At 44.6% G+C, this 16,837-nt stretch overlaps 1 protein-coding gene across 8 annotated transcripts in view; it reads left to right on the top strand.

The window, feature by feature from the left end:
* celsr3 (cadherin, EGF LAG seven-pass G-type receptor 3) overlaps positions 1-16,837 on the top strand; it is a 295,892-nt gene that overhangs the window by 119,351 nt on the left and 159,704 nt on the right. For all 8 annotated transcript variants that reach the window (XR_005462394.1, XR_005462395.1, XR_005462397.1 and 5 more), the window contains exons 7-9: positions 5,821-5,984; positions 12,405-12,530; positions 13,377-13,546. Coding sequence is in view for 4 of the 8 variants with exons in the window: in XM_038812389.1 (XP_038668317.1) it covers positions 5,821-5,984; positions 12,405-12,530; positions 13,377-13,546 (460 nt within the window). In the remaining 4 variants the exon portion in view is untranslated. The remainder of the gene's footprint in view (positions 1-5,820; positions 5,985-12,404; positions 12,531-13,376; positions 13,547-16,837) is intronic.

Genomic DNA, 16,837 nt, shown 5'->3' with positions numbered 1-16,837 from the left:
GGACAGGTATTAACACCTGCAATTGCATGGGAATGTGCCTCAAAGGGGTGAGGTGTTGGTGGGTGCTGAGTGTATAAGTGTGTTGCAGAAGGAACAGTCCCTTTGGAATACTGAGAGGAGGGGAGGGGAAAATGTGTTTGGTGGTGACATCACGCTAGAATTGGTGGAAATGGCAGAGGATAATCCTTTGAACGTAGAAACTGGTTGGGTGGAAGGTGAGGACAAGGGGAACTCCATTATGGTTTTAGGAGGCAGTGGAAGGGATGAGGGCAGAAGTACAGGAAATGGATTGGACGTGTTTGAGGGTCCTGTCACCCACAGTAGTGGTGGTCAGAGAATGTGGGAGTCCTCAGTTGCGGAAACAAGACATGTCAAACACGGTTGAGGACGGCAACATCTTCAGAACAGATGCAACAGAGAAACTGGGAGAATGAGAAAATACAAAGCTCTGTGTATACAAGGCTTGTGTTCTCAGTATCCTCATTTCCAGTAGTGAGGCACGGAGAACATATGCAAACCAAGATAAGTAGCTGAGCAGCTTCCACCTCGGTTGCCTCAGGTGAATATTGCACATCTCCTGGCAAGCAAGGGAGCTGAGTTTGGAAGTACAGCAACATACAGGGATTCTCAGCATGTTTAGCTTCTTATGTCAGCGGCAACTCTGTTGGCTGGGTCAAGTGAGCAAAATGGGTAGCGGTCACATCTCGAAAGATTCAACGGAAAAATATCTCAGTGGTAATTTTGGGCACAGTTGGCGGATGTTCCTCGAGAGTCATGTTGGCGAGTTTGTAGCCCATATTCAACGGCACTTAGTGCCGAAAATGAGCCCCCATGTGATACTCGCTATTACTGGATACCTCCCTGTCTGATACACCAGGCTCTTGCCTTAGCGTCTTGCCACGAACAAGGGGGAGCTGCTTTTAAACACTGTCTCACCACTCACTCCCACAAAACTGGGGGGGGGGGGGGGGGGGGGGGGGGGGGGCGTGGAGAAAGAGAGACAGAGATCCATGTCCATCCCCCACCCACATGAGGAATGGGCCCCGTAAATTGCAGGTTTGCCCGAGGAGGGAGCAGTCACTGACCACGAGGTTGGTCTGTGCCACATAAGTGACTATCCACTGCCCCTTCATCCAATTGACGTGTCTCAAGTAAGTAGATTGTGCCAGACAAAATGCCACATGTCGTAGAATCCCTGATGTGCAGAAGGAGGCCATTTGGCCCATCGAACCTCCCTTTGAAAGACCACCGTACCAAGGCCCAATCTCCCACCCAACTCTTGTTCCCAAAGAGCCAACCCATCATCCTGGGGTGGTCCTTGAATGTATCGGAGATCTTAGTGCCCCTGGATGTAGCTGTCGTGCGCGCTCCCTGGGTAGTGAGTATGCTGGTGCATGATATGGGGGTGGTGGTCACCCACAATCTGTACATTCAGGGAGTGGAACACCTTCCTGCTAATGAAGGGCACCCCCTGTGCCCTGGTGCTTTTAGGGTGAAACATGTGCCATTGATTGTCCCCTGGACCTTTGGTATTCTGGCGTATGTGGAGAATTCTGCAGCCTGGGGCATTTTGATGGGCCTTGGCCAGCTCAAAGGTGATAAAGTCTGGCCGCCTGGACTGCCACTGTCCCGTCTTCTCTCAAAGTGCCATCAAGCGAGTTGTGCTGACAAACTTTGCTCTACAAACTTGTCCCACAGCCACATCAGGAGCCGCTAGACCCCAAATCTCTGCCGGGAACATTAGAGAGATCGGACTTAGGTGCTTCCCTTAATTCACACACTTAACCGTTGGCTGAAAGAGGATTCTGAGTGCTGAAGCCCAGCTCTTTTGATGATAATAATAATAATCTTTATTGTCACAAGTAGGCTTACATTAACACTGAAATGTTACTGTGAAAAGCCCCTAGTCACCACATTCCAGCGCCTGTTCGGGTACACTGAGGGAGAATTCAGAATGCCCAAATTACCTAACAGCACGTCTTTCGGGATAAAGAACAAAGAACAATACAGCACTGGAACAGGACCTTTGGCCCTCCAAGCCTGCGCCAATGACGTGTCCTATCCAGACCAACCGCCTGTATCCTTCTATACCCAACTGTTCATGTGCCTATCCAGATAAGTCTTAAAGGTCGCTAACGTATCTGCCTCAACCACCTCACTTGACAGTGCATTCCAAGCCACCACCACCCTCTGTGTAAAAAAAACTTCCCCTGCACATCTCCACTGAACCTTTTCCCCATCACCTTGAACTTGTGCCCCCTTATAATTGTCATTTGCGCCCTGGGAAAAAGCCTCCAACTGTTCACCCGATCCATACCCCTAATAATTTTATAAACTTCTATCAGGACGCCCCCTCAGTCTCCGTCTCTCTAGGGAGAACAATCCAAGTTTATTTAATCTCTCCTCATAGCTAATACCCTCCATATCAGGCAACATCCTGGTAAACCTTTTCTGTGCTCTCTCCAAAGCCTCCACGTCCAAAGGGACCTGTGGGAGGAAACCGGAGCTCCCAGAAGAAACCCATGCAGACACTGGGAGAGCGTGCTGACTCCACGCAGACAGTGACCCAAGCTGGAAATCTATCCTGGGACCCTGGAGCTGTGAAGCAACAGTGCTACACACTGTGGTACCCTGCTGATTGTTTGATTGCTGGCTGCTGTCTCTATGGTGCTGATGCTCCTAGAGCTCAGGCACATTGTCCAGGCTTCAAAGTTTGCTTGAAATGCAATGCATTAATCATCCTCTGAGACAGGCACATGAGAGTTGGAGAGTGTGAGGTGCTCTCAAACTAACACAACTAAGTCATCATTTGCAATAGCCTTCAAATGTGAAGCTGGAGGCTGGTCACAGTCAAAGGGGGCGAAATTGACTTTCAACATAAAAGCCACAGCAAGGCTGTTTCCTGGAAGTGTTTGGTAGGACAGAAAGGCTGCAGCTGTGCTTGCCCCTGTCATGGTTCTCCACAATATTAAAAAATGGCTTGAAGGCCTCAGATGCAGAACCCCTCACCCCCTACCCCGAACTAGGGGTGAACTCCATCTTGAAACGCTTCAGCCCCCCCCCCCCCCCCCCCCCCCCCCCCCCCCCCCCCCCCCGGTGCGCCGAGCACTAGGCAACAGCTCCAGTGCCCTTGAGCTGCATGCCAGAAAATGGAAACGGCTACTCACTTCCTCTCAGCAGCCATTGCGCCAGCTTCACGCTTTTGAAAAGGAGTACTAAACGATGCCTGTGTGACTTCCTGCTGTGGAGACAGGTAATTTCTGGGTAGGGGGTGGGGCTGCTGATGCTGTATTTGGCTTCAATCTTGCTAATGCGATTCAGATGAATGTAAATGAGGGTTAATGATGTGCTTGCCTGTACTCATGGAGTTTAGAATGAGAGGCAACCTTATTGAAACAGATAGGATTCTTAGAGGACTTGACAGGATAGATCTGAGAGGTTGGTCTCCTTGTGGGAGCGTCTAGGTAGGACCAGAGGGCATAATTTCAGAGTATGGTGTTGCCAATTTAAAACAGAGATGAGGAGGAATTTATTTTCTCAGTGGGTAGTGAATCTGTGGAATTCTTTACCACAGAAGGTTGTAGAGGTTGGGTCATTCACTATGTTCAAGGCTGAGATAGATAGAATTTTAATCAGTAAGAGAATTGAGGGTTATGGAGAGAAGCCATTGAAGCTGTGGTGAAGATTATCAGTCATGATTTCATTGAATGACGGAGTAGACTAGATGGGTCGAATGTCCCACTTCGGCTCCTGCGTCTTTCTTATGGATACGTGTGAAGTCCTCAGTGATGACTGAAATGCCCAGAGAGGAGCAGCCAGGAAGGCCGTGGGAAAAACAGGGGCCAAAGAGATGATCAGATGATAGAAATTGGAGCCGGTGGAAGGAGAAACCATCAGTCGATCTTGGCCAAACCCACTCATGAATTTGCCTCTTTAGCCACAACAAACTGTGTTCAATACAGAAGTGACATACATCCTGGGCGCAGTCCATCATCTCCTGAGATGGGCTGATGCTGTTACTCGTTTCCATTACACTTGGGAGTCATCCCGTCAGTCTGGGCTAAATTTGAGCCCATGTTCTGGTGGTGAAGAACCAGTGAATTGCACCACCCACTTTCCAATTACCATTTACTTTGACTTTATTGTGTATTATTTAGTGCAGGTTACTTTAAAAACAAATGCCGTCTTCAAGCATTCTGAGGAGTACAAAATTAACTTGAGGGGCCCTTGAACCGACAGTACACAGCAGATATATTCCAGCACAGACATTTAGGAAGAGCCTGAAACTAACGAAGGATAGTTTTGACGATTTCTTTCACATATTGTTAAACACGATGGGGGGGAATTTTCCACCCTATTTTTGGAGGGGGTGGAGAATCCAAAACGACTTTTACGTTGGTAAGATGCCCGTGTACCCATGACCTGACAAAGATCTCGACCTATTGTTTGTACATGGTAGGGCAGCACAGTGGTTAGCACTGTTGCTTCACAGCTCCAGGGTCCCAGATCTGTTTCACTGCTTGGGTCACTGTGTGGAGTCTGCACGTTCTTCCCGTGTTTGCGTAGATTTCCTCCGGGTGCTCCGGTTTCCTCCCACAAGTCCTGAAAGACGTTAGCTAATTTGAAAATTCTGAATTCTCCCTGTATACCCGAATAGGCCCCAGAATGTGGCGACTCGGGGCTTTTCACAGTAACTTCATTGGAGTATTAGTGTAAGCCTACTTGAGCCAATAAAGATCATTATTATTATGGTAAGTGTTTACGCCTGATTGTCGTCCTCCCTCTCCCCACCCCTGTTGGATTGTCCATTCACGCTGATGTGAATCACAACATGTCCTCCACAACGTGCACCATGTGAACAGAACCTGCCAGAGGCACACAGGTAAGTACATCCCCCAGGGGGGAGAGGGACATGCCAGGGCAGTAACCTGACACTGCCCCTTGGCACTGCCAATGGGGTGTGGGGTTCCATGGGGTGCTGCAGAAGGAGCCATAGTCGGGGGGGGGGGGGGGGGGCTGGGTAGATCCGTGGGAAAGGGGGGGGGGGTTGTTGGTTTCCATGTCCATGGGTGGAGGGAGTGTCGTGTCAGTGCGATGTTCCTTTTTGCTATTTTGCTTTACATCAGGGTATTCTTTAAAAAGACACTGATCTTTCAAGAGAATAAGTTGCTGGTGGGTCAAGCTCTGACCCAACCCTTAGTTTATGTTTTCACAAACATATGGCGGAAAAGCCGGCGAAGCAGCAGGCAGACCACACTCCACTTATCCTGCTCGAATTGACACTTTGCCAAAAAATAGCAAAATTCCGCCCAAGATCTCTTCAATGCCAATTTCTCTAATACCAACAGTACTGACTCTTCAAGCAAAATTATCTCCATGGCACACATAAATGGAACATGTGGCCTTCGAAGATCACAATTCTTGAATAACTTTTAGAAAAATTACTGATAGTAACATTTTGCTCATCAAAGAATTAGGAAGTTGCAATGCTTGGAATAACTGGTGTTGATAATGGAACTAACATGTTTTGTTTGTGTAGCCCCTGAAATGCTTGGTGGCTCCTATGACGTGGCATTCCACCAATTTTGTGGTTACCTTTCATTCTGTGACATTTAACAGTAATCATTTCCATTAAGTGAAATCAGGCCAATTTCATAAATTCTGAAACTTTAAACTTAAAGTAAACTGTTACTAAAATCCCTCGCCTTCAAAAATGCCTGTTAACTTGGTCTTGCAGCTAGCTGTCAGTGTATGTGCATGTGTGAATTATTCCTCGAGTAAAGTATCCGATGACATTATACTTTTGCCATTTTTTAATAGATCTCTGGATCTCACCGGCCCGTTGCTACTTGGGGGTGTCCCAAACCTACCTGAGAATTTCCCAGTGGTTAACACTGAGTTTGCGGGATGTATGAAAGAGCTTCATATTGACAACAAACGTGTTGACATGGCAGCCTACATTGCCAATAATGGTACCTTTCCAGGTAATGGAGTCATGTACCTCTAATCCTATTGACAGTATATTGCAAATGTACACTGTGTCTCTCTCTCTCTCTCTGTGAACTGTGTGCAAAGTCAGTTTAAAAGATATGTTATTTTCCCCTAAAAATGCTTAGCATTGCACATTCATGGATGACAGATATCCATTTGTACAGATAATAAAATGGTAAGATATGTAAAATCACAGATCACATGATATGGATCTGATGTTGGCACATACCTCTGAGATTCTTGTAACAGTTAAACACTGACAACCTTTATGACTTGTAAAACAATTCTCCCTCCTCTCTTATAGTTGTTTCTTTAGGATATGAATATTATACTAAACACCTGAAAGAAATGGGGCTTAATTGAAATTGTTCTTTCAGCACCCTAAAATTTGAGATGGAAGCTTAAGTAGTTTTATATAGCCTTCAACCACACATCCATCCTCCCCAAGAATAAAATATGCCCGTCTCTAATCTCTTTCAAGTATCAATTATTCACTCATACATAGTACAATGAATAAACCCATTGAATGAAAGCTATAGAGAAGCCAATACATGGAGCCAAATAGAACTGGAAGAAGTGCAGTGGAACCTGTTAAAATTACAATATTGGAGTGTATATTTACATTAATCAGCAAACATTAAAATTATACAATGGAAAAGGTAAGTTTCGATGTGTTTGTAGAGTAATTGATATTTAATGTAGAATGTTCAATTGTGAAATAAAAATGAAATACGAAACATTTTCCGCATGTCGGGCAGCACCTGTGGCTAGAGTTAACATTCAGCTCAATGGCCTTTCATCAGAACTGACAAAAGTTAGAGATGTAATAGGTTTTGACCAATGGGTGGGTGGGTAAGACAAGAACAAATGGAAGGTCACGATATATACGGTGGAAGCCAGGAGAGATTGAATGACAGAAGACCTGATGGATGTTTGGAGGACAAAGAAAAACTAGGCAACATGTCTCAATGACTACCGTCTGGTGGCCCTGACTTCAGTCGTAATGAAGTGCTTCGAGAGGTTGGTCATGAAGTGCATCACCTCCATACTCCCAGAACGCCTTGATCCACTGCAGCTCTCATACCGCCGCAACCGGTCCACAGCAGACGCCATCTCCCTGGCCCTAACTCATCCCTACAGCATCTCGACAACAAGGACTCCTACATCAGACTCCTATTTATAAGAACATAAGAACATTAGAACTAGGAGCAGGAGTAGGCCATCTGGCCCCTCGAGCCTGCTCCGCCATTCAATGAGATCATGGCTGATCTTTTGTGGACTCAGCTCCACTTTCCGGCCCGAACACCATAACCCTTAATCCCTTTATTCTTCAAAAAACTATCTATCTTTACCTTAAAAACATGTAATGAAGGAGCCTCAACTGCTTCACTGGGCAAGGAATTCCATAGATTCACAACCCTTTGGGTGAAGAAGTTCCTCCTAAACTCAGTCCTAAATCTACTTCCCCTTATTTTGAGGCTATGTCCCCTAGTTCTGCTTTCCCCCGCCAGTGGAAACAACCTGCCCACATCTATCCTATCTATTCCCTTCATAATTTTAAATGTTTCTATAAGATCCCCCCTCATCCTTCTAAATTCCAATGAGTACAGTCCCAGTCTACTCAACCTCTCCTCATAATCCAACCCCTTCAGCTCTGGGATTAACCTAGTGAATCTCCTCTGCACACCCTCCAGTGCCAGTACGTCCTTTCTCAAGTAAGGAGCCCAAAACTGAACACAATACTCCAGGTGTGGCCTCACTAACACCTTATACAGCTCCACCTTCAACACCATAATCCCAATCAAGCTCATATCAAAGCTCCAAAACCTAGTTCTTGGCTCCTCACTCTGCAACTGGATCCTCGACTTTCTGACCCACAGACCACCATCAGTAAGAATAAACTACAACACCTCCTCCATAATAGTACTCAATACCGGGGCCCCGCAAGGCTGCGTACCCCCTACTATACTCCCTGTACACACACGACTGCGTGGCAAAATTTGGTTCCTACTCCATCTACAAGTTTGCTGAGGAAACGACCATAGTGTGTCGGATCTCGAATAACAACGAGTCAGAATACAGGAGGGAGATACAGAACCTAGTGGAGTGGTGCAGCGACAACAATCTATCCTTCAATGCCAGCAAAACTAAAGAGCTGGTCATTGACTTCAGAAAGTACAGTACTGTACAACGGGGCCGAGGTGGAGATGTTTAGCAGTTTCAAATTCCTAGGGGTACACATCTCCAAAAATCTGTCCTGGTCCACCCACGCGACGCTACCATCAAGAAAGCACAACAGCGCCTATACTTCCTCAGGAAACTAAGGAAATTCGGCATGTCCACATTAACTCTTACCAACTTTTACAGATGAACCATTGAAAGTATCCTATCTGGCTGCATCACAGCCTGGTATGGCTATAGCCAAAATCCTGGCTAAATGTTGCCGCCGGCATAAACACGGAGTGTTTTACGTCGGCGTCAACGGGCCTCTTGGCCCAGCGATTCAGTTCCGGCGCCGATACGCGGCCCTACATTGCCGGCGTGGGTCCAAGCATGCACGTGACGACCGTTTCCCGGGCGTCTCCGCGCTGGTGCATGCGCGTGGTGGCAATTTCCATGCCGGCGCAACTCAACATGGCATAGTGATACAGCGGGCTTGTGCGGAAGAAGGTAGGCCCTTCCCCCAGCGCGCCTGCCAAGCCTCCGATTGTGGGCCTGGCAGCCGTGGAGGCCCCCCAGAGTTTGACCTCCCGCCCTCCCCACCAGGAGATCCGAGCTCCCGCCGGGTGGTACCATATGTGAACCACGCCGGCAGAACTTGGCCGGTCGACCGCAGAGAATCGCCGCAGGGGCCTCTTTTAACGGCCCCCGACCGGTGCCGTGTCGACTGCGCATGCGCGTTTGGCGCCGATGCTCTGGCCGCCGGAGAACCGCGTCCCAGCGTTGGAGCCGCGTGGCGGGAATTTTCGGCATCATCGACGATTCTCTGACCCGGCGCAGGCTCAGAGAATCCCGGCCCGTAGGGTTGGAAGGTGCTGTCAAAGGAAGCTTGGCGAATTGATACAGTGCATCTTGTCTGTGGGACACATTACTGCCACTGCGAGGAAATTAGTTTAGGGTGGTGGGTGGAGTGACTTTCAAATGTATTGCTTTGTTCTGAATTGTGTGGAACTACTTGAGCGTGGATCTGCACTCATCCTAGCAAGTGAACTTTCCGTCACAGTCCTGACTTGTTCCTTGTTGATGATCGGCAAGCTTTTACAGATGTTGCAATTTTGTGTCAGCATTTTGCTGCAAGCGCGAATGGTGATGTGGCCGCCAAAATCTTGAGAATCGGAAAACGGGAATCTCGCCGGTGAAATCCTATTTTCCAATTCTTCCTGCCTCTCGCCGGTTACGTAATGAGGTTCCCGCCCTTCGGCAACCTCATTTCAATAAATTTTAATATACTTAGCAGACTTTCCTGCTAGTTTTCCTTTAGTTTTCCTGCTTCTCCAGGGGGGAAGTGGGGGTGGGGGGATGGTGGACATGCCTGAGCAGCATCCTGGCACTGCCCCTAGCATAGGGGGCCATCAGGGGAGCTCTGTTTGGGGGAGTTCCTGTTGTGGGTGTGTGTGTTCTGTATGTGGGGTGCCCGACACCACATGACGAAGTGTGAGGGGGATGTAGAAGGTTTGGCAGTGTTCAAAGTAGAAAGGCTACCTTCAGCCACATGTGCCTGCACTTTCTCAAGTCTCTCTATTCTTGTACCTCCTTTAACATTATGCCAATTTATTTATGTTACCTCGTCTCATTCCTCCTGTCCGAATGAAGCACTTCACATTTCTACGCATTGAATTTCAGCTGCCATGTGCTTGCTTCATACCCAAATCCATGTCATAGATATATATCAAAAAGATCAGTGGCCCCAACACTGACCCTGTGGGATAGCACTGCACTCTGCCGCCAGTCTGAAAAACAACCACTGTCCTTTTAATCCCATGAGCTTCAGTTTTGTTGGCAATTCTGTTATGTAGTACTTCATCAAACGCATTTTGAAGTCCAGATACACAACATCAACTGCACTACCTGCAACCAGCCCCTCTGTTGCTTCACCATAGAACTCAATCAAAAAGTATTTGAGTCAAACAGGAATTGCCTTCAGCAAAACTGAGCTAGCTTTCTTTTATTATCCTATATTTTCCCAAATATCGGCAGCACGGTAGCACAATGGGTAGCACTGTTGCATCATGGCTCCAGGGTCCCAGGTTCGATTCCTCTACAAGTTCTCTACAAGTTTCAATATCTCTACAAGTTTCTTCACCAGTGATGTTCGGCCAATTGGCCTAAATTGCCAGTCCTCTGGCACCACTCCCATATCGAAGCAGGACTGGGAGTGTTTGGTCAAAACTATCACCATTTACACCCTTACTTGCCTTAGCAACCATGTGCCCCTCTGGGTTGTTGATTTTTGTACTTTGAACACTGTCCGCTCTATGTGATCACTGATTCTCAAGTACTTTCCCATTGAAATGCCTCTACATTTCCAGATGTAGAGCATACCAGCACTATCCTTCCTGTTTGGACTGGAAATGTACCTTTTCCCCCACCTTTTCCCTTTACACTGTTATTGCCTTAGTCTGTATTAGGATAATTTAAACCCCCCCCCCCATTATCACTACTCTAAAATTCTTGATTCTTTTAGAATTTTCTCTTTCTCCTTCCCACTATATGGTGCTTTTCGTATTTGCTGAGCAACTAAGTTATTTCATTGAACCAAATAGATTCTATCTTTGAACTCGCAAGTATATCATCCCTTTCTAATGCTGTGATAATATATTTGATCAATACTGCCAACTTTCCCCAGCCCCACCAATTTCTCTTCCCGAGCTGTATTAGATGCATTGCAGTCAGGAATATTAAATGCCTTTTCCGCTTCTTTAAGCCAGGGCTCCATTATCGCACTCTGCCACAATCCCATGTGGCTACTTGTGCTTGCAGTTCACCAACCTCATTTACCATGCTCCAGGCATTTTCACAGACACATTCTAATTCTACTTTAGTCTGTCTTGCATTTCCCCTGTCTGATCCCTCTTCTATTTGAACTGCTCTAATGTTATTTGTCTCTCCCAGTTCCCCCGACATTGTGTATCTCCTATCTAACACTTCACTCTTTTGCCCCTCCTCCTGCCAAATTAATTGAAAGAAATGATAAATGTAGATGCGTCTTTTCACAAAACTGTGACAAAGATGATCAAAATTCAAAATCAGTAAAACAAACAGGTAACAGCTTTATTTAATTCTTCAATAACCTCAATAACAAAACAGCAAAATCTATTTTTTCAATGGCAAGTTCACAAGAACATGCAAAGTATCGTAAATTCTGCATTATGTAACATTCATCATTTGATGTCCTGCAAGCATAGAGATATATTTTTCTAAAATCCCTCAATGCTGATAGAATACTCTTTGGAACTGGAACACGAATTGCGTAGTCAAAAGTGAGCATCTAAAAAGGGCACCGTGACACACGTTACTCCAGTGATGGAGACATCAAGTGTTTGCCTATTTTGTGGTAATTAGTTGGGAATAATTATGCTTCACTTTTCAAACAGATTTCTATTTCTTGGATTTTATAAAGATCAACGTCGCCATCAGATAAAATACATCCAAATTTGAACGTCAGCTTGTAGATGTAATATTCATCACCGAAATGTTCAAGACATTCCGAATGCTGTGTAAAAGTAAATTAAATGAACTAAACTTTAATCACTTCCAATTTTAATGATGTGAATGGAAATGTTATCGGGGATAAGCAACCATTATTATCCGTATTAGCATTTAACCATACAACACTACTTCAAAAAGGCGATAAGCAGCACAGTTGGGAATTCACTTTAATTTCTAGAGATCCTGATAATGCTCCAGAACACCAGCCACAATGACCATTTAATGTTTTTTCTAGACTTATATCATGCCTAATCTCTGTGACATGATGACTGTTGGGCAAGCAACCTAGGCAATTTCGGAAAAGTTAAAATAAAGCAGCAAATGTTGGAAATACTTTGCAAATATCAGCATCTGAGAGTGGCAGGCTAAAACATTGGATGTTGACTTCATCTGAATGATTAAATAGCTAAATTGATGTGCAGATTGTATAATGGTTCTGACATTGATCTAGTAAAACATTGCATTCCTCACCATGATGTCATTTTCAGTGAACGTGAAGAATATTTCAGAAGTCTTACAGGCAAGAGGACCATAGTACAGTGCACCATGCAGTTCTATTATCTCTGGATCACAACCCAGATGTTAGAATTTGAATGCTTTGTATTTTGACATGACTTTTATGTCGTTTAGAACTATTTCTGTAATATCATGGCATGTTGATTCTTAAACTCTGGGTTTTTGATGTGTCCCACAATCTTCCTCAGGTTGCAATATGAAGCAGCCATTCTGCGATTCAAACCCATGTAAAAACGGAGGCACCTGCATGGTTATCTGGGAGACCTTTGTCTGTGAATGCCCTCTGGGGTTTGGAAGCAAGGACTGTGGACAAGGTAAGCCATGGCTGAAAGATTATGGTATTGTACAGATAATAAAAGCTTCGCCAAATAATCAGCATTTGATTTTTTGTTTACTTTTATTTTCAGTCACAGGTCTATTTTCAGACATCCTAGCTTGTCAAACTTGCACCGTGGGTACCCATGTTTCAAACCAATAACATGCTGCTGACTAAAGTAATCATGTTCGTAGAAGGGTTTAGATATATCCCTGGTGGCACAGTTCATTGAGGCATTAATGCACCGTGGAATAGAGCTGTGAGATGTGACTCGTAAAAACTGTAATTCCCTAACCAATTGCTGTTGCACTTTTCCTGGCAGTCAGTCAGATTAGTATTGACAGGGAGCTGGAAATAGGCCATGCAGTATGACATGGGGAAGGGATATTGAGGATCAATAGAATTTAGATAGCTGACTACATTTAATTGAGTACAGGTTGAGACCATATGTTTTGAGATACTCTAGGTGCAAAGTTCCTTTTACTATATTTGTAAAAAGACTTGTATAATAACATGCATAATGTCTTACATTATATTCACTTTGGTGATTGTATTTATCTGCATATCCCACTACCTCGAGTACAAAAAAAGATATTGAGGAAAAGGGGAGAGGAGATGCTCTTTGGATATTCTCATCATAAATATATAACTCACTATTTTCATTCCATTGTGGGGAATTTTATTTGGCTGACGCAAATATTTGAACGTTACTTGTGATATCCAGCTCAAGAACATGTGCATCACTGATATCTGTATTGTTCGAAGTATTTTCTCAAAATTAAAATGTAGTCTGTAGAGACAATCTTGTTATCTTTACTTCTCTTTCCTCTGTATTTCTTTGCAGTGATGCACCATCCCTACCATTTCCTCGGAAATAGTTTGCTCTCCTGGGATTTTAAGAATGAGGTGAAGATTTCTATTCCATGGTTCCTTGGGCTTATGTTTCGAACACGTCACACTGAGGCTGTGCTGGTGCAGGCTCATGCTGGACAGTACACCACCATTGTCTGTCAGGTATTATACCATAATGTGCTTCTACCATTCAATCCTCAGCTCTTTGACTTCATTTACAGTCAGATTTGGAGAGTTGGCCACAGTACCAATGGCTAATTACTCCATGGGTACTGAGGCAAGTAGTTTACCACAGTTCATGTTGGCCAGATATTTTTATCTACATTTACGTTGAACCACAGTCAGCATTATTATTTCTCTCTTGTCACACGCACTCATATCCACTCACATACATGTATCTCTATCTATAAAACTGACACTGACCTTTATGCGGTTATCTATGTTAAAAGTTTAGTTTGAAAATCACAACCCATCGAAATTCCACACCTTCAATGTTGACTGGGAGGCAGCACAGTGGCCAACACTGCTGCCTCACAGCTCCAGAGACCCAGGTTCAATTCTGACCTTGGGTGACTGTCTGTGAGGAGTTTGTACTTTCTCCCCGTGTCTGTGTGGGTTTTCCCTGGGTGTTCTGGTTTCCTCCCACAGTCCAAAGATGTGCAGGTTAGGTGGATTGGCCATGATAAATTGCCTCTAAGTGTCCAAAATTGGGTGGGGTCATGGGGATAGGGTGGGAGATTGTGCCTGGGTAGGGTGCTCTTTCGAAGGGTTGGTGCAGGCTCAATGGGCTGAATGGCCTCATGTCCTGGAGGGATTCTATGATTCTCAAAATAATGGAAATTGAAATGAATTCAGGTTAAATAAACTGAGAATGGTAAATCAGTAAGCATGTTTTTTCTTCTAGCAGATGTTTGCTTCCTCTATACAGAGAAACATTATCAGAAATGTGGGTAGCCTAGCTGTCCTCTGTTCAGGGAACTGTGCATGATTTTGGTCCCCTTGACATGCGTGCAAGCAGAATGGTCTCAAAGATACCTGCTTGAATGCAAAGAGGATGGTTTCAAAGGGCATTTGTCTCTGTGTGAAGGAGATAATTGAGGATTAGCTGGCCTGAGTGACATTGCTAATTAGGGTAATTTTTGAGCCGATTGCTAAATTCTCTCCACTTAGAACTCTTAACAGCTGTTATTGAGAGGAAACATTCTTCTTAACAATTTGGATCTGATTCAACCCCATACTCCTCCGATAAATAAAAGTGTTCAAGCAATTAATTCTGTAAGTTTCCTGCAGGTAAATGGTTTTATATTTTATTCTTGCCTCCCATCTTTGTTTGCTGCCCTTGATGACTTTAAATGTGGGCTTTATTTTAAAATGAGATGCTATGGGTCAGATGGTGAGGAGATAGTGAATAAGTTAAAACTAAAACCTCAAAGGTACTAATCTCTGGATTGCTCCCAGTGTCTTTTGCCTGTAAGGGTAGGAATTGGAAGATCAATGCATGCCTTGAAGACTAGTGCAGGAGGGAGGCATCAGATTATTAAGGCTTTGAGACCAGTTCTGGGGCAAAATGCACTATTCAAAAGGAATGGGCTGCACCCCAACAGGACTGGGAGCAATGTCCTCACAAGGAAGTTTACTATTGTGTCTGGGAATGATTAAACTAAATTGGGGATTGAGCACCAGCATATCGGAGTAGAAAGGAGGAATAAGATGCACAACGTACAGTGTGTTGGCTAGTACTAGAGAAGGATGTAGTGCCATATTAGTTAGGAGCAGACCGTGAAGGACTAAGTGGAATACAAAGACAGGTCAAGAATACGCGCACGTAAATGCTCAAAATATGGAGCATAAGTTTGTTAAACTGCAAATACAAATAGGTGTTCATGAAAATAATGTAGTGGCAATAACAAAAATGTGGCTTAAAAGTAGTGAGATCTGGGCACTTAATGTTTAAGGACACAAAATATCAGAAAACATAGTGATGGAAGAAAGGTGTTGGGGTAGCATTACTGATTAGGGAAAAATATTTTGTGTTGGAAAGAGGATATCCTCAAAGTAAGGCCAGAATCAAATTGGTTCGAGCTGAGGAGCATACTACCGGGGATAGTCTATAGGCTTCCAAATAGTGAGAGAGATAGAGGAGCAAATCCTCAAAATCAGAGACATTAAGATAGTATAGAGTGGGGATATTATTGTATTACCCAAATGTGAATTAGGATTATATTACAGCAAAAGAAAAGGGTTAGAAAATTTCTGAAAAGTGTTCAGGAGAACTTTCTTGACCAGTATCATCTTGATCTGATGCTGGGGAATGAGGTAAACCGAGTTAATCAAGAGCAGAATCTTCCTGATCCCTTGGGGATTGGACATTAGTATGGGATCAAAGAAAATTTCCGAGAAGGGTGTGTCAGACCAGGGGACTGACGTATTCTCTAGGCGATCTTCCTGGAGGCAATTCATCATTCAGAGGCTATCTGCCCAGCAAATGGTGGATAGTCATTCTGCATAATTAACTACCCATTTATAGGCCAAGTGGGCACGATGCAGAGAACTTCCTGGTGGTGACTTGACATTTCAAGGCCATGTTCTGAAGGTGCCTGGAGGTGACTTGACATTTGTTGACCTGAACGGGTTCACACAGGAATTGCCTCCGACAATTGCCTCCACTGGAGCCAAGGTGTAAGCAGGCCATGCCTGCTACCATAAGTCATTCTGTCCCCCTTCACAGGGATGGCCTCTTGTGTGGTTGGCACCCTCGCACTATGCCTCTGACAGTTGCCATGATGTGGAGATGTTGGCGTTGGACTGGGGTGAACACAGTAAGAAGTCTTACAACACCAGGTTAAAGCCCAACAGGTTTGTTTCAAATCACTAGCTTTCGGAGCACTGCTCCTTCCTCAGGTGAATGGTGAGGTAGGTTCCAGAAGCATTTATATAGACAAAGTCAAAGATGCAATATATTGCATCTTTGACATAAATGTTTTACTGACATGTAAATAGTAAGTGGGTAATACAAGATCAGGTGAAGGCTGCTTGGGACAAATAGTTCATGTACATAGAGGTGCAGAGCAAGGCTAGAATACTTCATGATTACTTTGTACTGTTGTTACTAAGGAAAAGGATACTAACTAAATATCTTTTGAAGTAGAAATGGTAGAGATAATTGGGTGAAAATTGATAGGATGTACAGAAAAGGCTAGCTGAGGTTACAGTGGATAAATTACCTGGTCCTGATGGCTGGCTTCTCAGGTTTCTAAGGCAAGTGGGGTTGGGGTTGGAGATAGAGAAAGAGCTTGCCATCAGCTTCCAATCTTCCCTCGATATTAGGGGCAGTACCAGGGAAATTGGAAAGTGGTAAATGTGACATCCTTACTGAAGAAAAGATGCAAGCTTATTCCTCAAAACTACAGGTCAATCAGTTCAAGTGATGGCTACGGTTTTAGAAACTATTAT

Source organism: Scyliorhinus canicula, chromosome 11 (genome assembly GCF_902713615.1).
Source record: "Scyliorhinus canicula chromosome 11, sScyCan1.1, whole genome shotgun sequence".
NCBI classification, from domain to species: Eukaryota; Metazoa; Chordata; class Chondrichthyes; order Carcharhiniformes; family Scyliorhinidae; genus Scyliorhinus; species Scyliorhinus canicula.
The sequence above is the reverse complement of the archived record's forward strand: the minus strand, read 5'-3'. Positions and strand labels throughout refer to the sequence as shown.